Source organism: Hakea prostrata, chromosome 3, assembly GCF_041222555.1.
Source record: "Hakea prostrata isolate BN-2017 chromosome 3, UWA_Hpros_2, whole genome shotgun sequence".
In the NCBI taxonomy this organism is placed as follows: domain Eukaryota; kingdom Viridiplantae; phylum Streptophyta; class Magnoliopsida; order Proteales; family Proteaceae; genus Hakea; species Hakea prostrata.
Genome location: NC_142602.1, coordinates 67,489,173 through 67,514,608, shown reverse-complemented (window position 1 = coordinate 67,514,608; position 25,436 = coordinate 67,489,173). Strand labels below are relative to the sequence as shown.

The 25,436-nt window shown below is 41.5% G+C and overlaps 1 protein-coding gene across 1 annotated transcript; it reads left to right on the top strand.

Annotated features, from left to right (window-relative positions):
- The first annotated feature begins 255 nt into the window (after window positions 1-255).
- Window positions 256-8,420, top strand: ING1 (RING/FYVE/PHD zinc finger superfamily protein). The gene is made up of 8 exons (XM_089150739.1): window positions 256-384; window positions 624-695; window positions 1,019-1,206; window positions 4,942-5,005; window positions 5,183-5,282; window positions 7,118-7,259; window positions 7,400-7,544; window positions 7,724-8,420. Exons 1-7 carry the CDS (start codon window positions 357-359, stop codon window positions 7,505-7,507), a joined length of 702 nt encoding a protein of 233 aa, XP_089006865.1. The 5' UTR covers window positions 256-356; the 3' UTR covers window positions 7,508-7,544; window positions 7,724-8,420.
- Window positions 8,421-25,436: the final 17,016 nt, after the last annotated feature.

Sequence of the window (25,436 nt, the reverse complement as noted above, 5' to 3'; positions counted from 1 at the left end):
CGGCGCGGGGGGGCCGGCGGGCAATCCCCGGTTTTTAACCGGGTTAGCAACAAAAACTTTAGAACCAATCAAAACCCTACATTATTCCTAAATTAGCATCCATAAGAAGAAAAAGACACCTTGATATACTCGTATACCCTATTGTAAAGGAAATATAAAAGTTTACCATATATATATATAAACATAAATAAAATAGACCGTATCAATATTAGGCTCAGGTTATTATTAAAAAATTAATAATAAAATAAAATCTAGGGTTAGGTATTTCGTGGCGGGAACACAGAACGCATCAAAATCGACTAACAATCGTGGTTTCCTGCAGGCGGGGGAGGATCAAACCCAAAAATTTTCTTCCAATGTCGTTCCTTGAAGACTTCCAAGCCAGTAAGTCTGTTTCAATTTTGCGATTTGGTTACTTTTTTCGACATCCACAAACAGCTTTTGTTGCTTCTTCTTTTTTTCGGCCGATTATTCTCTTATTCTATAATTCGTTTATTCAAATGGTTTGGAGCTTTAAATTAGTTTGTTCGTTTATCTTATGGTTGTTTAGCAGTGAATTTCTGACGATTATGATTCCTATGCACTGACGGGCCTTTTTGACTGATTAACTGTTCTTTTTTCAGGTCTGGAATCATTGCCTACTATATTGCAGAGAAAGTATTCGTTGATGTGTGATTTAGATAAAAGTTTGCAAGGTATATTTATATAAAATGAGTTTTTTTATTTTTTATTTTTGTTATTATCTTTGTTATTCCCATTTAGTTTGGAAGAGGATTCATGTCATTTTTCTAGGGTTTTAAAGCTCTCAGATGCACAAATAATCTAGGGAGTCAGAAATTGTCGAAGCATATTGCCATTAGATGTTAAAGCCAATAAATTCTTTTGGAGTTTGGATGCATCATATTTGAAATACCCATGCCTGATATCTGTTTTTATAGCTTGCTATCCCCCCCCCCTCCTGTTTTGGAACAGTATTTCATTCTCCAGGCAAACTGTGTTTTCCTGTTAACATGAACAGAAAGCCAGCGGCAAAATGAGTTACGTTGTGAACAAGAAATAGAAGATATAAAAAGAGGAGTTCAATCTGGTGATATCACACCAGATACTTCACTTATAAGATTCTCAGATGATGCCCTTGATGAGCAAAAGCACTGTATCAGGATTGCTGATGAAAAGGTTGGCTTGGCAATACAAGCCTATGACTTGGTATGTTACACTGCTACTTTTAAAGTAGTTTACCTTCAGCCAATCCTCTCTTCTTTATCTTTTGGTTTCTTCAATCTACAACTTTGTTGCTTTATAGAACTTAAAATGAGACTATGTTTTACAGGATTGCGAGGAATGCTGTGCTTAGATTGTCTTTTCATCTGTAATATTCATGCCAGCTATTATCATGGTGTTCATTCTGTCTCTTGAGACTGATTTAGTTAGTTTCTTGTAGGGACTAGAATCTTTCCTTTTAGTCCTAGTTCACATGGACTCCACATTCCCAATACTATCCATTTTCCACATTCTAGATATTAGATATAGATTTTCTGCAACCTAGATATTAAATATAGATGAACCCCACTAGAATTTTTGATGAGTCCTTTTTGCTTAATATTATTTAGCTTGGAACTAATGCAAAGAATAATTTGGAGAGCAAAAGCTGCAACTTGGAGAAAATTGTGGATCTGATGAGTGCTTTTTCCATTTTCAGGCATCTATTATTTTTTTGGATGAACAAATAATAATCATTACCAAATATCCCGAAGGGAGACAAAATACAGAGGAGGAGAGAAGCGGCAAGAACCATCCTTTAAGAGGAAGACTGAAAAGAGTAACCAAAACCCTTGGTAAAAAACCAAGCATGTGAATTAGGATATCATCAAATGGGGGATGAGGCAACAACTGGAGTCTAGAGGTGACATCTAGATGTCTATAGGGATCTAGATGTCTATGGATTCCCATTACATCTGGTGAGAGTAATGTCAAAAACCAACTTACCAACAAGGCCACAATTAGAAGAGTCGGAGAAGGATCTTAAGCTCCAAAGCCTGTTCTGAGCAAAACCCCAAATGAAGGCCTAGAGTGGGGCCAAGTGGCAGACAAGGCTTCCCCCCAGAGGAGCAGGAGAAAGGGTAAGAGAAGAAAAGATGGTGTAGGTCTTCTGTACCATTCCAACAATGGATGTAGTTGGGGTTGGTAGGGATGCCGTGGTGAATAAGGAAAGCCTAGGTGGGAAGGAAGAGTTTTAGGGATCTCTAAAGAAGCGAGTGGTGAAGAATGTGACCTTTGAACCAAACTAGGGATGACCATGGATTAATTGGTTGTGGGTTTAGGTGTGGTTCCAGGTTCAGTAGTGGAGGAGGAGCCAGAAGGGAAGTGGAGCTGAATGGTTTTGTCATGGCGGAGGGAGTGAGAAAGGGGGGGGGGTTGAGTGGTCCATACTTTTGTGAGATTCAAATAGGATTGTGGCAGAGGAGATCAAGTACCATTAGAAATGAATTAGTAAAGGAGAGAGGATTTGAGAATGTGGGATTGATAGACAGTATGCAGACTGAAATGGTTATAGAGATGATGTGAACAGGGTTGATCCCCCTTGGCTGAAACCGTAGACTGGACCCATCTAGGGATGGTCGAGCCCTAAAAAGGGTATTCTGGTCAAATCAGCCATAAATAGTTGCTGATTTTATTTTCCAGGATTTTCTTATTATTTTCCTGAAGAGTTTTGGTTAGTTAGGAAATCCAATTTGAGTTGAAGATGAGTTCTTGAGTCTTGGGGCTCTTCTCTATAGATAGGACTCTTAACAATCTTTATTTACAAGAAGAGTTCCTTTCTTAGGGGGAATCTATTTTCAAGGAGATTCCATTAGATTCTTATTATTTATTTGGACAGTTGAGATTAATTGTAATGGGGATTTTAATTTATAAAGAAATCCAACTTAGGTTTAGACTCTTTTAGTAAGCTATAAATAGCCTATTCTTTCTTTGTAAAAGTTAAGACTGATTATTTGATTAAGAATAGTGAGTTAAGGGCCATGGTTCCTGTTTGAGGCAGCCATGGTGGATTTCCATTAAGCTTCTTCTTCAAAGATCGGCAACTATCTTCTGTCTAGCACTCTTCTTCCAGTCTTCATCAGCATCTTTAAGAACTACAGCAGACCCCCATCCCCTTCCTTCACCTCCTACACCCATTGTCCCCCATCCCCAGCCCCTCCCCTGCCTGTGCCAGACCCTAAACCCCTACCCTTGTTGTCGCACCCCCGAGAGCTGCTCCCATAACCTCCGACAGCCATTAATTTTCTTCCCCAGCCCCCTGTGATCCTTCCTGGTCACTCCCCCCCCCTTTCCTTCCCTCTTCTTCCTTGCACCCTCCCCTCCCCTGTTTTGTCTTGTGGCAACATAAAAAAAGAAGGAAAAAAAAAGTAACAAGAATAATGACAAACAGAAAGAAAAGAAGGAGAAGAAAAGAAAGAAGACAGAAAGAAAAGAATAAAAGAAAAGAAAGGAAGAAATAAAGGAGACCCTACCCCTTTCGAGACCCATCCCAAGTTCTCCCAAGAGTCATTCCTAAACCCCTCCATACCCCAACCGCAGGCTTCCTTTTCCCTTCCCATCTTCCCTGGTGTTATTATCCTATTACCAGTGAATGATCCCATCTTGGATTTTGATAAAATCCTAATTTTTCCCTTTTCCTAAATTATCCCATCCCATTCGCTTTGTGATAATAGAACTTTCCCACATTAATTTTAGATTGATCCTTTTCACCCCATATCCGTCTAGGAGATTCCAACAACTTTCTTGGTTACTCATAGGCCTCTCATAATATTTAATTTATTTTCTGGAAGATTCTTGGCAACCCTTAATTTTAGGAAATCATTCTAGAAATCCTACTAAAATTGGGTTGCACATCAAGAGAGTACCCATTGAATGCCAAAGATTGAGCCGAAAGGAGACATAGGAGCCGGTTGATGCCAGGGTGGAGGTAGCAGAGATCAGACCCTAGAGGGAACTACAGCTATCCAGATGGAATCGTTTTTTTGAAGATGGGAGTAGATCCACTGGACCCAAATAGAGTCATGTTTGGAAGCTATTTCCCAAATGAGCTCCAGGAGACTAGTAGAGTTATAGCCTCGCTTTCAGCGGATTTCCATCCCCCTTCAGCTTTAGGATGAAAAATAGCCTCCCAATTGATGGGGTGGAGGAAGCGGGGTAGTCTCTTCGCCCTTCCAAAGAAAAGCACAGAAGATTGTCTCCATAGCTTTGGTGATGGCTTTGGAGATGGAGAAGATGCCAAACCAGTTAAGGTAAGATGTTTGGAGGATTGATTTGATGGGGATTACCCTACCCATGAAGGATAGGAGCTTTCCCTGCTAAAGCCTGAAGCATAAGAACTCTATGGGTTAAGTTTTCTAGTCTTAAGAACAATTTTGATATCATTTTGCTAGACTTGGACCGTACTTCACATTTATCTGCTGTTTATTCGTGATTCCCTGTTTCTCCTTCCTCAATAGGAAGGATTTTATCTTGCATTATTTTGAAGAAAAAGCGGGATCATATGTCCTCCACTCATATGAGAGGGAAGGATTTTGTCTCCGCTTATTTTTTAAAGAAAAAGCAGGAACGTTGGCTGCATGTCATTTTTCTGTTTTAAGGCTCATTTCGTGCTATGTAGGTGTGTTGACATTGTTGTATGACTTATTCAGCTGTACAGCTGCCCATCCTCTTTGATTTATATTCTGGATTTCTATTATTTACTTATTCACAGTTGGATAGAAGTTTGGTTGTAAGATTGTCAACTATCTCTAGGTTCTGAGTTAGCCTTTTGTTAGGAAACTGGCTGTGCATGGTCAAATTCCCCTCTTTTCACCATGCAGATTTATTCCTTCTACTTATCTGGAAGGTTGCTGTCTTTTCCCTTTATTTGTTGTGCTGACTGTGGTTTGATTCATGATCCAGGTGGACGCACATGTTCAGCAACTTGATCAATACATGAAGAGACTTGATGAAGAGCTCAGAAAAGGTAGTTCAATCTTCATTCAACTCATAGCTAGTGCTTGGCTGTATGTAATCCCTTTCTTTTGTAAGAAGATTCAGCATGGCTTGATGTCTCTCTAGTGAAACAAACAGCCCACCGTATTCTCATAGCTTCTCTGGGAAGTTGGTTCTGTTCCCTTATTTGTGGATTTGAATGTAACAGAAAGAGATCTTTCTGGTGCTGGTGGGCCAGCTGCTGTGAACTCTGACATAAATGTAAAACCTGGAAGAGGAAGTGAAACCAGCAAAGGAGGGCGTAAGAAGTATGTATCTTTCTTTTGGTTACATTCAAAGGTTTCATGCAATTTTTGCAGTCACTACTAGTAGAAACATTTGTTCTGAATATGTTGACTATCCTTTCTTTTGAGGTACAAATTTCCAATTTGTTTTTGATGCACTTTGCTGGATTATGCTTTACTGTTACAGCCATTGACAATTTGCAAACCCTTGAAATCTAAAGCTGCTAAATCATGGGGAAGGTTAATACATCTAGGATATATTGAAGCCAATCTTGGTGCAGCAGTTAAGTTTGCTCCATTCCGACCAAGAGGTCGTGAGTTCAAGTTTAGAAACAGCTTCTCTATGAGAGTAGCAGTTAGGCTGTGTACTGTGTGATTACAAATCCACGAATAACTTCATAATTTAAAGCTGAAAAATCACGGGGAAGGTAATAGATCTTGAATTATATGTGATCGATCTTGGTGCAGCGGTTAAGGTTGCTCCACTGTGACCAAGTTGTCATGAGTGGGGGTGAGGCCGCATTCATTAGGACCTTAACCCAGACCCTGTAGTGGTGGGAGCCTCGTGCATTGGGTGCAACCTTTTTTAATTTTATGTAAATAGCTTTTTTTTGTCAGAACAGTTACTGTCCTGATTCTCATGAGTTCTTTTTTTATTTATTAATTATTCCTGTATTAATAGTTAGTTTTGTCAGTCAATAAATTTAAACTTAAATGTTTTACCTAAAAGAAAACTTAAATGTCAAACATGTGAAGATTTTCAGCAGTAGCACTGATAGATCTATGGGCTTGTATATTAGATTACAGGGTGGTTATGCAGTTGTGAAATGTTGTTTAATCTGTCACACTTATGCTTATGGATCACAGGATTGGTGTTTTTATGTACTCAGATGACAGATGATTATCTTTCCATGTTGGTGGATAGTTGCAAAATAAGTAATTATTTAGACTGAGTTATACGCAAATTGGTTAAAATACATGGAAATGGAAGAAAAAAATGCAATTACATTTGGGACTGGTACAAAGGACTTATAGTAAATACCGTGGACAGAAAATAATATTTTTATATGCATGACGATTGAAGCAATTTGGTAGTGGCATTGTAGTTCATTCATCTAAAACTCAATACATTAAGTGCACTTTCCCATTGTTTCCATGTTGAACCTTCAGGGATAACTCATTTCAAAGCTCTATTTTACCCTTCCTCCTGTTATATTTGATAGCAGCTATTAGATTGTCTTTGCCAGTGGCATTGTAGTTCATTCATCTGAAACCCAATACATAAAATACACTTTCCGATTGTTTCCAATGGTGCACTTTCAGGGATAACCTGTTAAAAGCTCTATTTTACCCTTCCTCCTGTTATATTTGATAGCAGTTATTAGATTTTCTTTGGTAGTCGCATTGTAGTTCATTCATCTGAAGCCCAATACATAAAAAACACTTTCCTATTGTTTCCAATGTTGCACTTTCAGGGATAACCCGTTAAAAGCTCTATTTGACCCTTCCTCCTCTTATATTTGATAGCTGCTATTAGATTTTCTTCCATAGGGAATTGTAGTTCATTCATCTGAAACCCAATACCTAAAATGCACTTTTCCCATTGTTTCCATGTTGCACTTTCAGGTATAACCTGTTTTAAAGCTCTATTTTACCCTTCCTCCTATTTCATTTGATAGCAGCTATTAGATATTCTTTGGTAGTGGCATTGTAGTTCATTCATCTGAAACCCAATACATAAAATACACTTCCCAATTGTTTCCAATGTTGCACTTTCAGGGATAACCCGTTAAAAGCTCTATTTTACTCCTGTTTTTGATAGCAGCTATTAGATATTCACTGGCCTTCTATATCTGCAGGACACGCTCAGCTGCAGCAGCAGTGGTGACCCCAGATCCACCAAGCATGGATTTAGACTTGCCAGTAGATCCAAATGAACCAACATACTGCTATTGCAACCAAATCAGCTTTGGGGAGATGATTGCATGTGATAATCCAGATGTATGCCTGAGTCACCTCCTCTGCCCCCTTCTCTCTCTTTCTCTCCTCTCCCCCCCCCCTCCCTCTTTCTCTGATGGCCTTTTTGTTTGATTTTATTAATATATAATCTGAACTTCGGATTTTGTGTTAATTTTGAGCAGTGCAAGATAGAATGGTTCCATTATGGATGTGTTGGACTGAAAGACCCTCCCAAGGGAAAGTGGTATTGCCCAGACTGTGCCAGTACAAAGCGTCGGAAAGGAAAATGAACAGCAGAATTGTTCCAAAGTTGTGGTTGCCTGATTGGTCAGTTCCATTCTTCTGGAGAGAGATTTCTTCATGCTTTTCAATTTTATCACAAGGATTATCTTGTGATGTTCCTGAAGGCAAGCTTTATTGTTTCTAAATTTTTACTTCCAAGTTGCTGCTGGGGAAGTCTGAGCTTCGCTGCATCTTAATCAATTCTGGATTTTTCTTGATCTTAGGATTTGCTGTGGATAGTGGAGCAAAGGTCTTGAACTGAACCAGAGCATGAAATAACATGACCAGCAGGGCGTTTTACCTGGACCTGGGTAACCACATCTTATAATTACTTAGCCGTGACAGATATTTATATTGGGCTGGGAGAAGAGCAGAACCTGAGCGCTGGTCTTATTCCCCTGGTATGGATTCAATTGGAAATGATTAAAGAGTTGTGCGAGGATCATAAGGGCTGTGGCCAATATGTTTCTGTCGTTGGCTCAACTTCCTTGACCACTCTTCCCTGCAAAGCTTCAACTTCATTACTGTATGAAAATATGTTGAGGGAAAAAATATTAGCCTTCAAATACCTTTTTAACTGTCATTTTGCCGTCAGGTTGCACCATGAGTGGTGGTCAAAACTCCTGATCTAAGACAGTGTGGGGAAATTTTGAAGGAATTGGTTATTTATTATGTATTTTGTAATGATTCTGAGATACTAGTTCTTGTGTAAATCCATTTCTATAGGTTTAACTGTTCTGTTCTGTGTAGATAGGGGGTGTTTAATAAATCCATTTTGAAAATATTTTTCAATTGTGACACGATAACTCCAATAATCCAACTGCTGAATCAATTGATACATGTGAAAATTTCTAAAGAAAAGAAAAAAAATATTTTTAAATATTCGTTCTTTCATTCATGCATTGGATCTCACCAAAAGAAAATGACCCAATTAATAAATCTACAAAAAAAGTAGAAGTGAATTTGCTGTCTACAGTTCTTTTGATTATGGACAGTTAAACCGACAACAACTGGAGTATTGATATACTGGGTGTCAATTGATATGAAGTATTCCGGTGATCCCCACAATCTCAGTTCGAGCTATTTGAAATTGTAATAAGTTCAGCAGTGGATCAAGAATCTTGGCAATCTTCTCTATATAATGAATGGAAAGTATGTTGGTCCTGAGTAGCATGGGGCACATGGAATCTTGTGTGAATCAGCAAGAAACCACCTTGCATGACTAAATTCTCCTAGGTGACCAATAGCGTAGTACCCAAAGGGAAGGGTGAAAAGAATCTCCATTAGGGAGTGAAATACAACATGAAACTGTAAGTTCCCAAGCAGTGGGAAGATACAAGGGCTTTGACTGCGTGTTTGTTGAAAAATGAGCCGGCAACTCATAGGCAGTGGCTTGGTTAAGGGAACCCATCGGAGCCATAGCGAAAGCAAGTCTTCATAGGGCAATTGTCACTTCTTCACTCTTATTCAAAAGGTCCAATAATGTATGTATATTGGACTTATTAGACCTTTTGAGGCAATTATAGGAGCCTAAAGTCTAAAATATCTAGTTTTCTAGCAAAGGCACGGAACAAAAGAGCAAGATGCAAGCAAGGGTGGTTAATTTATTATACTCATTGCAAGGTTTAGCCATTGATGCATTGAAAACCCAAGACTTTGTAACTTTGACTAATGTAAAAGGAAACACATTTTGTATGTACCTTTCCTCTAATACAATGAGATAGAGATTCGCAAACAAGCCCGAATACCCATGGGTGTGATGCTCATTACAGGATCTAGATCGTGGCCAATCCATAGCCACAATACAATATAGCATAATTAAAGAGCAAAGGAAGAAAAAGGTAACATTCAACAAAGTTATTACAATCATCCGAAAGATAAACAAAGGTAAAATCAAAGTTAAGGTAGAAGTGTATCAAACAACAGAAGTCTCAACATCAACAAGAAAGGTTTAAGATATATTAGTTTAACCCTTCGATTTCCCAAAAGAGAGTTATGCAATTTCAGTTAGACTCTATCACACCTCAAATGACCAAACGGTAATCATAAGGACTAAACATCGTATAGCAGTCCAATAATGGACACGCATCCCCATGGGTCTTCACATCTCCACTTGCCAGGATGTCATATGGCTCGGTCAGTGGCGCATACTCTAGAATGGTAGAATCTTCATAACGTGTGAAAGAGTCTAAAAAAATATATCTTTGGGGAATGAGTTCCATAGAACTCAGTAAGGTCAACAATATCACATATTTTGCATCCAATACATATACCAGGTGTGAAATATGAATGTAAATGAAATGGAGTGATGTATTATGCAAATGTTGCCCCCATATTTTAACAATTGCTAATCTCTATGGTAAACAATGCATTAAGTCGTAACACCAACCTCCTTTGGGAAGTCTCATTACTTTAATCCTTCACAGACTAGCTACCTCTATTGGGATCGATCCCTCACGGATTGGCTACTTCTATTGGTATCCCGCGGTATAGGGGTCTGGTCACATTGCACCCTAGTTAGGGATTAGGTCTCCACTCTCTCACGACACCAATGGTATGAGCACTTGCGCATGTCAGGGATAAGTCTAACCCAATGCAAGGCCAATTAGGTTTCATACTACATGTGATCTGAATACCCTTCCTCATGCCTAGTACCTCTATTGGATTAACATTTCATACCCCTATGGTCATACACATATGCTTTACCGACGCTCTGGTGTCTCCTCACGGACTGGCTACCTCTATCGGATTAACATTTCATACCCCTATGGTCATACACATATGCTTTATTGACGCTTTGGTGTCTCCTCACGGACTGGCTACCTCTTTTGGATGACCACGAGCCCAAACCCTCCACATATGCAACATTACCATTGCATGATAACAGTGGGCATGTATCTCCTCACGGATTGGATACCTCTGTCATAGGACCCAGCCACTGCTATCACGAGTCACTCGGCTTCAATACCCATGCCAAAAAGAGTAGTAGTACTCAAGAAGGTATCTAGCCATGCATCTAGACACCTCTATATAATGCATATAATGACTAGATAAAAGTAAAGGCACTAAGGTCAATGGGTGAATCCACAACCCCGAGATGATACACATTCAGTGCATTACCACCCAATTCTCCAATGTATCACATTCACAACCATAATTTGAAATGAGTTGAATAATAGATAGACATAAAATATCACCTAACCATTTATCATGCAAAGTCTCACACATTTCATAAGATAATAATTGACATATCTATTGATAAGCACTAAAAATCAAATTAACAACATGATATATGAAAATGCATCCCTCACCTATAAGTGACAAACTAGTCCCAAAGCTCAAGAATTCCACAATTAAAGAGTGTCAACCCATAATTAACCTAGAAAACAAAAGGGTTAAATCAGGTTTTAATCGAAAATCGAATTGAACATCAATAAAACTTGAGTTGACTGGGCGGTAACTCAGCCTCACTAGGCCAGTTGACTCAGCCGGTCACTCACCTAGTTGACCACCCACCTTGACTGTGGTGAAAACATTTGATTTTGAGCTCATTTCGAAGCCGTTTCATATGGGGGTTTTTGGAGCTTTGAAAGGGAGTTGGAACACAAATTACATTCCAACAAAACCCACCAATTTCATCCAATCAATCCACAAAATACCAAGAAAAAAGCTTGATAGAGAGGTTTTGTAGAACACACTTACCTCAACACACGATTACCCTTTTGATTCACGTTTCGACACCTTCAATTCTCTCAAGATCCACTCCAAGATCCTTCCTCTTCTCCTCTCCCATGAGGTCAACCTCCAAACACATTCAAAATTCCATTTATGAGGTTAGAGAGCAAAGATATAGGGTTTTAAAAACGAATTTCCAAAATTATCCTGATTCTGGGCAAGGACAGAGGAGTTAGATATAAATGAACCACCTCAATCAACCGGCAATGTATCTTCTTCATACGAGTGCCATTTTCGATGGGCTTCAGAGGGTAGGAACCTATTCCTATTCAATGGTATACTTTATTTTTACATTGAATTAGTCTAGCATAGGTTTTCATGCATGCCAAAACCTCACCTTTTATGCCTTTCAGGCTAACTTTCTCTCTCCTCTTGATATCAGTTAAGGTGGTCGGGCCTTTCTAATTCATCCAAGTCTATAGGTTAGTTCAAACTTTCGGGCTCAACTTGAATGGGCTGAAACTACCTTATACCAGTACTTTGGGTTCACAGACTTGAAACCTCAGGTTATCGAGTTAAGATTTTTAGGGATTTCACAGGTTAGACTCCATAGGCACAGTTCACGTAGGAACACGATTCTCCATGTATCTTCATGTCCTCTCCCACCAGTCCTTAGAAGGACTCTATCGGCAGTGGACCTCCAAGTAAAAGAAGTCCTCATAACTTGTAGTAGAATCCAAAAGAAAATCCACATAAAAGGATGAGTTCTATAGAACTCAGTAAGGTTAAAATAATCACACATTTATATACAATATAGTTGAAATAAAATAATGAATGATGATGACGATGCAAATATGATCCTAAACTCTAACAAATGTAGTCTCTATGGTAGACATGCATTAAATTACAATACCAGCCTCCTTTGGGCGGTTTAGTCACTTTCCCGATCTCCCTCATGGCACTCAAGCATGTCTTTTGGGTTCTCAACGGAAATTGGGTCAATTCATATTATACCATTGTTGGGGTTTAGGTCACCACTCTCTTATCAACCATTGGTTTAAGAACTGGCACATGTTAGGGATAAGTTTGGCCCAATAAAAAGCCAACTACATCTTGTGCTACATGTGATATGGAGAAAATATGATTGAACTTGGTTCATTCATGGTTCGACCCTCGACTCCGGTTGAGACAAAGGGAATCAACTCGTTTCCGAGTGAGCCGGGTTCAGGAGGTAGCTTGCTGAGGAAGAAAACTAAACCAGCCACAAGCATGCCCTAATCCAATACTTATGGAGGAGGTTAATTAACCTAATGACGGCAGGCAGAATTCGGCGGCTGTCACTTATCGCTTTCAAAAGGATAACCATCAGATAATGATCGGGTTATCCTAGGAGTCCTCTACTAGTCCAAACTAGTAGAAGTCTATCACTCAACGGATCTATCTATTGAGATCCAACGATTATCCGAAGAAGGCTCAAATACATCCAACGAAGAAGATTCGAAGGTACACTCTATATAAACATCACCTCCCCACAAGGGAAAGACAAAAAAACACACACTTGGACGTGAACACTCAGATGCTTACTATCTGAATCGTATTCCAGTTATTCATTCCTTAGCTCTGTGTTCTAGCAAAGCCGTTTGTGATTAAGTTCATCAACTGACTTAGCCTTTGGAGGTGGACTCCTGACCCCAGCGCTGGGGCCACATCTGACGCTTTGTTTTGCAGGTCATTCTCAGGAGATCTAAGGGCTGAGCAGATTTTGGACGCATCATTTGGCGCTGACTGTGGGAAACGTTTCAGAAAACTATGGTGACTAGATCAGTGGCAGCAACAACAGCAGAGCTGCTTGCACGAATGAGATGTCTGCGTCCAAATTCCTGGAGTAAACAATCTAGATATTCCTTAGGGAAGTTGACCGCTCGAAGTAGATGGCAGTCAAGGAGGTAATAATCCTCCAGATTCACTCCAGCATCAACTGGATCAACTGAAACTCCAGATGTTGGATGTAAGTCAGGCACTCCGTGCAATGACCAGGTAGGTGGTGGTGCCACCAGAGCCCGATCGTCGTGATGCAGGAAGGCGCGCATCACAGCGGGACCGGAGACTGATTGACGAACAAAATGTTGGTCAAAACTTTCGTGAAGGTGACCGAATACCTAGGAGAACTGAAAATCTCCCTAGGCGTGATGATCGGTTTGACGGACCAAAACAAAGTACTACTGATTCAAATACAAGGGTGGTTATAGGAGTAAGAACTCACTCACCAACTATTAGACGTGTTGTTCATGATGATCGTGTTGTTCGTGATAATGATCGCGTTGTTCGAGGTCGTGATCGTGTTGCTGAAGATCGATCGACACATATTGGTCAAGAACTGGCTAATATCAATCAGAAGCTCGGGCAATTGGCAAAAGGTAGGATAACTAATGATATCTATTCAGTTATTCGAAAGACTCCATTTGCCGTGCCCATTGCAGGATATCAGTTTCCTCACAATTTCCGTCTGCCAACTTTTTCTACATTCGACCACTCCGGAGATCCTACGGCCCACATCGGTTATTATCAGCAGACTATGGCAGTTGCAGGTAATTCTGATGAAATTCTTTGCAGGGTCTTTGGTTCATCTTTAACTGGAGCGGCACAGAAATGGTTCTCGAACCTCCCATCGGGAAGGATCATGAGGTTCGGCGAGTTGGCACGCAAATTCATAGGGCGGTTCCAGAGTTGAATTCATATGAAGAAGACCGAGGAAACCTTGTTTACTATTAGACAAGGGAAGAATGAATCAATTCGAGAATATCTGAAAAGATTCAACAGGGTTACAATGGAGATAGAGAATCTAGATGAGCAAGTAGCTAAAACTACTTTGTTCACTGGTCTTACTAATCGAAGACTCTTGGAGTTATTATTTCAAGATATGCCCACAACTTATGCCGAGTTACTACAGAGATGTCAAAAACAGGCGGAAGTCACGGAAATCTTGGATGCACGCCAGGGAGACAATAAAGCCTCCGCAAAAGAGCTAAAGGCTCCTGAGAATAAGCTGAAGCCAAAGCATAATATTCGAGATCGAGATGGAAAACCTCATCAGGCGTGGCGGCAGAGATCTCCCGACAAAAGTGAGTATACTCCATTAAATACTCCTCGGGTTGATATTTTGAATATTATCAAGAAGCGGAATATCTTGAAGTGGCCTCCAAAGCTTCCTACAAAACCAGGGGAGCAGGATCGAGAAAAATATTGCCGTTTCCATAAAGATTACGGTCATTATACCAATGATTGTAGACAGTTAAAGGCAGATATCGAGAGATTGATATCCCAAGGACATTTGTCCAGTTTCGTCAATAGAAGGCGAGAGGAACCACGTGATACGGGGCCAAAAAGGGATCGTTCGGTTAGCCCGGTTCAACCGGTAGAGGCTCCTAAATCTAAGAAGGGTAAGGAGGTAATTGATGCTACTCGGTCACCGATCCTTACAAATTTTGGAGGTCTCGAGCCTGAATCACTCCGGAGGCTGAAAGCAAAATCAAAATTTGTTGAAATCAGAGAGACGCAGAAGCGTAAGAGACCAAATGGTGAGCGTTCGATCACCTTTGGAGAAGAAGATGAGAGAGGCGTTTGTCTGCCTCATGATGATGCTATAGTCATCAAGGTAGAGATTGCGCGCCGAGAAGTACACAGGGTGTTAGTTGACACCGGATCTGCTGCAGATCTTTTATCTTATGCAACCTATCAAAAACTTAAGGTGGATGAAGACTTGATGGAGCCATCATCCACACATCTATATGGCTTTGCAGGATCATCTGCAGTTGCGGAAGGATCGGTCCAATTGGACCTATCAATTGGAAGCCTCCCCAAGGAAGCCACCGTTCGAGTAAATTTCTTGGTGGTTCGGGATCTCCCTGCTTATAATGTAATTCTTGGGAGACCATCGTTGTCAAAATTAGGTGCTATCGTTTCAACGAAGCACCTTAAAATAAAGTTCCTGACTGAGATGGGAGTCGGTCAAGTTTCATCTGTCCAGAGAATTTCGCGGCAATGGTATGTTGCATATTTAAAAGATAAGGAAGGGCCGAGAAAGATAACGGCGTTACCGATTGAAGTACGAGATGATCGGGATGAAGCAAAAATGCAAAGGCCCGAGCCAGTAGAAAAACTGGATCAAATCCAGTTGTATCCCAGTGATGAAAAAAGAGTTACTTATATCGGGTCTGAGCAGCTGGAAGAATTCAAAGGGGAGTTGAAGTCTTTTCTTCAACAAAATAGTGACGTGTTCGCGTGGTCTGCAGATGATATGCCAGGAATCGATAGGCATGTTGCAGAACACAAACTTTGGCTAGATCCCAAGGTGAAACTAGTTATCCAGCGAAGGAGAAATTTCTCCATGGAAAAATATGAAGCCGTTCAGGGCGAAGTCGAAGAAGCTGAAGAGTTCTGGTTTTATCGAACCAATTGAATGCCCCATCTGGCTGGCTAACGTCGTGATGGTCAAAAAGGCAAACGGGAAGTGGAGAATGTGTACAAATTACACAGACCTCAACAAGGCTTGCCCTAAAGATTGTTACCCATTGCCTAGGATTGATCTGCTGATAGATGCAATGCTGTAGGATATGAAACCTTGAGTTTCATGGATGCTTACTCAGGGTATAATCAAATCCTCATGAGTAGGGAGGATGAAAAGTTAACGGCTTTCATGACTGATCGTGAAAGCTTTTATTATAAAGTCATGCCATTCGGCCTGAAGAATGCGGGGCTACTTACCAAAGGGCCATCAACAAAATATTCAAGGATTTGATTGGGAAAAATGTTGAAGCTTATGTTGACGATATCCTGGTAAAGAGCATTGCAAGAACGAAACATATTGAAGATTTAACAGAGGTATTTTCGGTACTACGAAAATATCCAGATGAAGCTGAATCCGGAAAAATGCGCCTTTGGAGTCTCGTTAGGCAAATTCTTGGGCTTCATGGTATCACAAAGGGGTATTGAGGCTAATCCAGCCAAAATACAAGCCTTGATTAACATGGAGGCCCCCAAAACTGTTCGGGATGTACAATGCTTGACGGGGAGAGTAGCTGCTTTGAACCGTTTCATCTCACAATCAGGAGAAAAGTGTCTACCTTTTTTCAAGGCTCTCAAAGACTTAAGGGGAAGCAAGGAGGCAAAATGGACTGAAGAATGTCAGAAAGCTTTCGAGGAACTAAAGGAGACACTAGGAAGACCACCGCTATTATCTCGACCCGAGAAGGGAGAAGTCATTGCAGCTATATTTAGCAGCATCCCCTTCGGCGGTCAGCACAGTTCTTGTTCGGGAAAAGGACAAGAAACAATGGCCAATTTATTATGTCAGTCACGTACTACTGGACGTGGAAACACGATATTCTCAGATCGAGAAGCAGGCTCTAGCTATTATGATAGCAGCTAGAAAACTACGGCCATATTTTCAAGCTCATTCCATCGAGGTATTTACTACTTTCCCTCTTAGTAAAGTTCTTCGTAAACCTGATTTATCTGGAAGAATGGTGGCATGGTCGGTTGAACTCAGTGAGTTCCAAGTAAGCTTTAAGCCTCGAACGACAATCAAAGCTCAAGCACTAGCCGACTTTGTAGTAGAGACTACTGCACCCATGGAAGAAGTTACCGAGCCCACTATCCTGACAGTGTGGGAGGTATATGTGGATGGTTCAAGTAACAAAGATGCAGCAGGAGCCGGAATTCTCCTGAAGAGTCCAGCAGGATTTATTATTCGATATGCACTAAGATTTGCATTCGAAGCAAGTAATAATGAGGCGGAGTACGAAGCCCTAATAGCTGGACTTAGATTGTCAAAAGCTTTGGCAATAGCAGACGTAACTATTTATAGTGACTCTCAGCTTATTGTCAACCAAGTACAGGGGGAATATGGTGTTAAGGAACCCCGGTTATAGAAATATCAAGAGATTGTGCAAGTATTGCAGAAAGAGTTTAGGAATCTGAAAGTATGTCAGATTCCAAGAAAAGAAAATACAATGGTAGATGAGCTATCCCGATTAGCCAATGCCAAAGAAAAGAATTTAGACCCTTCGGTCTGCATCGAAGAGATAACATTTCCAAGCTATCACGAGAAGGAAATTTCCTATATTGAAGCAGAACGTTGCTGGATGGATCCAATAGTTGAATATCTGAGAGATGATAAATTACCAGAGGATCCGAAAGAGGCGAGATTAATCAAATTACGATCAGCACGATTCATTATGCAGAATGGGAGGCTGTACAGAAGATCTTACTCTGGACCCCTCCTCAGATGTTTGGGTCCCGAGGGATCGGAGTCAGCCCTGGCTGAGGTGCATGAAGGAATTTGTGGTGCTCACATGGGTGGTCGAGCCTTGGCACACAAAATTCTGAGGCTTGGATTATACTGGCCTAAGCTCCAATAGGCTGCTATGGAATACGTTCGCCGATGTAGCAACTGTCAAATCCATGCTACGGTATTTAAATGCCCAGCTGAAACCATGACTTCGATTTTAGATCCCATCCCTTTCGCGATGTGGGGAATCGATATCATGGGCAAATTCACCAAGGCGTTAGGCGGAAGAGAATATCTTATAGTAGCAATCGATTACTTCACCAAATGGGTCGAGGCTAGCGCCTTGGCAACCATCACTGAAAAAAAGGTGGAGAAATTAGTGCTCGAGTCAATTATATACCGGTTTGGAATGCCAAAAATAATCGTTACCGATCATGGCACTCAATTCGACTGTCCACAATTTGAACAATTATGTGGAACTTATTTGATCGAACATCGTATGTCATCAGTGGCATACCCCCAAAGCAATGGTCAGGTAGAGGTTACAAATCGAACACTACTTGAAGGAATAAAGAGAAGACTCGAAGCTGATAAAGCCTTGTGGGTCGAAGAATTGCAGAATGTCCTGTGGGCCTACCGAACTACGGTTCGGACACCTACAGGAGAATCTCCTTTTAAACTGGCATACGGATCTGAGGCATTGGCACCTATGGAAGTAATGGCTGGAACACTACGGGATAGAGAATTCAAAGAAAAAGCGAATGAACAAGGACTACTTGATAGCCTTGATTTATTGGATGAGGTTCGTGCAAAAGCAATAGCACGAACTCAACATTATCAAAGGAGGATAGCGTCACATTATAATTCCCGAGTAAAGAACCGTCGGTACTCAGCAGGAGAAATGGTATTGATAAATACCTCAGCTTCATATCCACACCATCAAGAGGAAATTGGACCCTTCATGGGAAGGACCATATATGGTTATCAAACCAGTCAGTTCGGGGGCTTACAAGCTAAAGAACTTGACAACCCAGAAAGAGTTGGATCGTTCGTGGAATGCCAGACATTTGAAGAAATATTATCCCTGAAGATTATCATTTTCGTTCACGATGTAACAAATTTCAAACTCAATCAATACAATTTTCAGTTTTCAACATACTGTCTTTTGATTGGGGGCATCATACAACACATTCGAGGAACAAATTCAACAACAAAATCAAAAGGCATTGGTTTAAAACCCGTGTGGGTCCTTCTACAAGGCATCGGTTTAAAAACCAAGTGAGTTCCTTCCCAGACTTATTGAATTTCTCCGGAAATCCTTAACTAAAGGCATCAGTTTAAAACCTGTGTGGGTCCTTCTCAAGGCATCGGTTTAAAACCCGAGTGAGTTCCTTCTCAGACTTATTGAATTTCTTCGGAAATCCCTAAGTAAAGGCATCGGTTTAAAACCCATGTGGGTCCTTCTACAAGGCATCGGTTTAAAACCCGAGTGAGTTCCTTCTCAAACTTATTGAATTTCTCCGAAAATCCTTAAGTAAAGGCATCGGTTTAAAACCCATGTGGGTCCTTCTACAAGGCATCGGTTTAAAACCCGTGTGGGTCCTTCTACAAGGCATCGGTTTAAAACCCGAGTGAGTTCCTTCTCAGACTTATTGAATTTCTCCGGAAATCCCTAAATAAAGGCATCGGTTTAAAACCCGTGTGGGTCCTTCTACAAGGCATCGGTTTAAAACTTGAGTGAGTTCCTTCTCAGACTTATTGAATTTCTACAGAAATCTCTAAGTAAAGGCATTGTAAGACCTACTGCAACAATGACTCAAGTGACTGATAAAGTTCAAAGATGAAGTTTAATTCTTTATTTCTTTAAACGACCAGAAGAGGCCAACCTTTACATCAAGCATACATATGAGACAACAAGTGTTGGGGTACAATCTTCGCTCGATCAAAAAATAAAGACATCATCAAGAAGTTAAACAAGATCAAAGGAGTTTTGCCAAAAGTAACAAAGAGTCAAGAAGCAACATGGATTCAGGAAGAAGAAGAAGAAGAAGAAGAATGGGGTCGGGAAAACATATATTATCATTTGTTTTTTTCCCCTTAAGGATTGCGAAGCATTCTGCAAGTACAAAATCCTCTGCAATTCCATACTCTTTATCCAGCTTGACTGGAAGAAGCCTGATCTTTGATCAAACATGCATTCAAGGCAAGCTCTTCATAACTGAATCCTTGGAGAGGAGCATAAGGAGGGGAATCATCGAGATAATGCATGATATCCGGATCTGGAGGTGGAAGGTCAATCGTATCCTTGGTCCAGTCAGGAAGAGGAAGACCCAGCTTTGCAAACAAGTCAGGATGACAATTGGCGTTGTAGGGAGTCGTGTTGAAATAAGGATCTCTCCTTAATATTGATTCCCATACTTCGTTTTCGCCATCCCGGTATGCTTGCAAGTTATAAGCGTTCAACATGTTAACAAAAGGCTTACTGTGCAAATACTTGAAGATGCAAGCTCTGGGAACATCAGTTGGAAGGGATTCGGGCAAAGGAATAACAGCTTGCCTTTGGGGTAACGCTTCTGATCCTTTCGCCCCTGACCTTCCTGCTTCTCATTCCAGCCGCTGGATCTTCTCCCTGGCATCATCCAAATCCGAACGGAGACGTTCGATCACGGAATTCTTCTCCCTTGCAACCTCCCAAGCTAAGTTTCCAAGACGAGCAATTTCTGCGTCTTTGGCTTTGGAGTCTTCCCGAAGCCTGGAAACTTCATCACTCAATCTACTGAGTCTAGAGGCTGCTTCCACTTGGTTGTGGAAGTTACCAGTGAGACTCCTGCAACAACTTTTGAGTTAGTCATGAGCAAAAGAAAAATCTTCAGAACAAAAAGGAAATGAAGAAAAACTTACATCACCACTACTGAGTTTGGAATGGTGGAGAGGACTCTACTCTTGGCATGCATTTGAACAGCAGTGCACCACTCCAGTGCCTTGTCAAACTCGCTTGACACCAAGTCAGACTTCCTTGAAGAACAAGAAGGATGAGCTACATCAAGAGAAGGATGAGCTACATCATCCGCCAACCTAGGGCGCTTTCTGGTGGCAAAATCCTCCAGCTCCAGAGAAGGGGAGGAGGAGGATGCCAAACAAGCCTTAGAGTTGGAAATAGAAGCAGCACCTGCAGGGACCGCACCTTCATCAGATGCCAACATAGTTGCCTCAGATGTCCGAAGGGTCTTCATCAGGGGATCCCGAACGGTTTCTCCAGCAGGGGCATCAACAGTACAAGCAACGACAGAGGGAGCCACATCCTCCTTGGAAGACCGAACAGTTTCTTTAGGCAGAGGGAGCGTAGGAGAAACATCAACAGAAACTGTGGGAATCTGATCTGAAGATTCACCAACAGCAGTCTCCATACGTTTAGAAGATTCACCAGATGCAATCACCACAAAGGAAACAACCTTCGTCGATACTGGGGCAGTTTTCTTGCAGGAATTTGCCCTAATAAAGCTCAAATCAATTCTGGGAGGCACTGCAAATACAAAAAAGTAGTGTCAGTACGAAGATCCTACAACATACAGAAAAAGGGGAAACCCTAGGTCTCTGTTAAGCATGAACAGCTCAGAACTTCCATCATAAGTAAACCCAAAGTATGAATACTGTGGAGTTTACTCAGGGAGAAGAAGAGATGAAGATTCGTGACAAAAATGGAGCAAAAGACTTACTTTTTCAACTTCTGATCGAAGATGGTGTTGAAGGACAAGAGTACGTATAGAGCAAAAGAAGACGGAATGTGGTTTTGCAAATCTATCAGACATAAATAATTTGCAGATAGCAAGATAAGGATGAAGTACCTTTGAGGGGCTTAAATAGCCTCAAGGAGTGATGCGATGGTTGAAACCCCAAGGTAATCAAGGGACAGGATCGAAGAGACGCTTCAAACTCCTCAAAATCAAGGAACAACGGTCAGGGGATAACGGCGCTTCAAATTCAAAATTCGAAGGCTGACCAAAGCTTCCACGTGGAACAATATTCACCTGATACGAGGATACTACCAACCGTCGCACCACATGAAGTATTTCTAACTCCTTGGGAGGAGTGATTGGCATACGAATGCAGGAAAACGTTTGGACTTCGCAATAAATAGAGGAATGGTTGGGAGTAAATGTTCAGAGGAAAATGAACACAACTCTCCCGAGCGCATCTCTGTGATATCCCGAACGTTATCTCCAATTAAGGTACAAGTTACTCTACAAGATTAACTTATATCATTTACGTCTTGATCTAAAGACGATATTTTGGGATATGAGACGAAGAAGCATTAAGGCAATCATTGGAAGAATTCTAGAAAAAAGATTGATTTCTATTTCATCAAGAACGTGGAGGGCCAACCCTTTAAATATATACATATAGGAAATGGCTTCCTATGTTTCTTCTTCATTATCAACCGAGGAGTCTTTATCAGGATCTCTTTCCGAAGCAGGCTGTGAAGGTTCTTCAGGAAGAGGTGGTGAATCAGCAAGATACTCCTCAATATTTGGGTCCGCTGGAATAGGATCCTCCTCTTCCAAAACCCAATCCGGGAAAGCCAACTTAAGCTTCCCGAAGATTTCTTTGTGACACACCTCTCGAAAGGGAGTTGTATCAAAGGAAGGGTTAGATTCAAGGATTTTTTCCCAGACGTCATTTTGCCCTGCTCGATAAGCTTGAAGGTTGAAGCGGCCCATCAATTTAGTAAAGGGGACGCTGTTCAAATACTTCCGAATGCAGTCCCTCCGAAGATTTGGTTTAATATGTTCGGGCTTGTTGGGAACTGCCAACTTCAATAGGCGTTCATTGTCCAAGGATTTGAATTCGAGGCTCTCGCCAAAAGCACTAGCCTCTCTTTTATACTTCCTAGCCTCACGTTCGGCAGCAACAGCACGAGTAATTGATGAGTCAAGCTCCTTGTTCAAGGAATTCATCTCCTCATCGTGCTTCTCCTTCAGCTCTTCGGCTGCCTTCTTCAGCCGGTCTACTTCAGAATTGGCCTTTGCCAAATTCTCTTCATAGGTCTGCAGCAAGGAGCCATTGTGACCAACTCAGCTCAATGCCTCCATGTGTTGATAAAAGCTCAACACAACATTCTTGAAAAGACAGGGAGATTATCAGAAAATCTCAGAGAAGATTACAAAGCAATTAGCAAAAGATCAAGAAGATTAATACCTTGTGGAATAACTAACAAGAACGTCATCCTCTAGAGCTTCAAAGGCTTGACGATCGGCAGGCAAAAGACCGAGAGAGCTCCATTCAGCAGCCTTCTCAGGATCCTGAGTTTCCTGATCTGTCTGTGTAAGCGTCCATTGAGGCATGAAGATCTCCTCAGAGTCTTTATTCTTTTTGGATTTCTTCGGGGCGGAAGCATCAGCTGAGTCATGCTTCCTTTTGGATCGGGTAGGAGAGGGGAGGTCTATCTCTTCCACCATTGGTTTTTTTTCCTCTCCCCGAAGCTTCAGCTACTGGCTTCGGGTTCCTGATACCCTTATATGAAGGGTCTGGAGGAGGTGCAGAAGATACTTGTTCTGCAGTCAAGGCTCGAGGGGACCGCCGTTCAGCAGTCACAACAGCCTTAGCATCTTTTACTCGAAGACTTTCAGAATCCATTCTTGGAGGCACTGTAAAGAAAGACAAAAGTCAGAGTTGAAAGAATTCTCAGTATCTTCAAGAAAGTAAAACATGGCGGATAGAAAGCTCACATCGAGCCAACCCCCAGTATTGAAGGATGGAGTTGTATTCCATCTCATATCCATGTATCTTTTGATACCATGGAATTGACTTGATCTTCCCGACGGCCGCTCTGTCTTCTTTGGATAAGGGAAGGACCCGGTTACCCTCAGAGTATGAAGTGTACTGCTTCCAGACGGTCGGGAAGTTAAGATCAAATTGAGGCGCTTGGCAGAAGAAATATCGCATGCGCCACCCTTTGTGGTTAGAAGGGCAAGTTCCTTTGGCAAGAATGCTGCCCGTCCAGTCAAGTTCCACTTTGTTGCGCTTGGAAAGCACAACCCAACCAGGAGGATGGGAGATGGAAAGAATGTGAAAATGTACGAAAAGAGGAAGAGAAGGCGTGATGCCAAGTTCAAAACATAAACCCAAGAAGCCGACGATGAGACGCCAACTATTGGGAAGAAACATTCCAAGACAGATATCCCAATGACTCAGAACGGCTTTCCAGTGCATCTATATACAGGGAAAATTTGCTCAGAAGGGTCGAATCAACTCTCTCATCTGATTTGGGAGCCCTAAGATGGTACGAAGAAGGAAAGCCAAAACCCTTGATAGCTAAAGGAAGATTTTCCTCATTATAGGAGGAAGCTACAGAATCAGGTCCACCGGCGGATTTGATGGATTCTTTTGACCGCCCAGAAGACTCGGCAGTCACCCTAGGAGTCATGGAAGGTCCAGACTCAGGATGAATAGAAGAAATCTCAGTTTTTCTTCTACTCTTTGTTGGCTAACTTCTGCGAAGTCACGCCAAAGAGTAGTTAGGGTTTTGTTGTCACTACCCGACTGCTCAGAGGGGAGGGAAACAAAGGCCTCATTGCCACTATCGCTTTTACCGGCGCTTGGCACAGGGGAAGAGAGGAAACCCTACTATCTTCCATTACTAAAAGGTCTAACTGCAGTTTCCAGAGAAAAAGAAACCTGGAGACAGAAAGTAAACTTTGCAAAAAGATCAATAAACTTACTGATTCACTGAGGTAGAGAGCTCAACAACGAAAGAATCGTAAAGGCGCGAAGAAGACGACGAGGTTTCAAAATTCCAGACAAGAAGAATGAAACCTACGAAGACAACGAACCGCTTTTAAACACCCGCACGAATGTTTGAGGACGTCAACGATCAAGATTAATTCGGCATCAACGATAGAGATTTGAAGACGGTTCGAAAGTTTGAACTCACGAATCCAAAACAGGTGTTTAGAACCGTTGTTTTGATTGTGTGAGCTACGATAGTTTCAACTGCATGAGGATGCGCAGTGGCACCCTCACAAAGCTCGAGGAAAAAGCGACACTACCGCATTAAATGCGAAATGATATTTAAGGGATTATGCAAGACTATTACTTGACGACGAACCCAGTTAAAAACCAAGCCCTCGGGATCGACCGAACGCTTGGTCTGGGGGGCTCGTGATATGGAGAAAATATGATTGAACTTGGTTCATTCATGGTTCGACCCTTGACTCCGGTCGAGACGAAGGGAATCGACTCGTTTCTGAGCGAGCCGGGTTCAGGAGGTAGCTTGCTGAGGAAGAAAACTAAATCAGCCACAAGCACGCCCTAATCCAATACTTATGGAGGAGGTTAATTAACCTAATGACGGCAGGCAGAATTCTGCGGCTGTCACTTATCGCTTTCAAAAGGATAACCATCAGATAACGATCGGGTTATCCTAGTAGTCCTCTACTAGTCCAAACTAGTAGAAGTCTATCACTCAACGGATCTATCTGTTGAGATCCAACGATTATCCGAAGAAGGCTCAAATACATCCAACGAAGAAGATTCGAAGGTACACTCTATATAAACATCACCTCCCCACAAGGGAAAGACAGAAAAACACACACACTTGGACGTGAACACTCAGATGCTTACTATTTGAATCGTATTCTAGTTATTCATTCCTTAGCTCTATGTTCTAGCAGAGTCGTTTGTGATTAAGTTCATCAACTGACTTAGCCTTCAAAGGTGGACTCCCGACCCCAGCACTCAGGCCACATCTGACGCTTTGTTTTGCAGGTCATTCTCAGGAGATCTAAGGGCTGAGCAAATTTTGGACGCATCAACATGTATTCCAGATACCTTCCTTCTTGCCTAGTGCCATTTTGGTCCTCTTATCCTTTTGACCTAGGAATGTTATTCCTCACGCCACTCAAGCCGTCTTTTAGAATATCATTCCTTAACCCTATGGTCATCCACATATGTTGGGATGGATGCCTCTCATATCT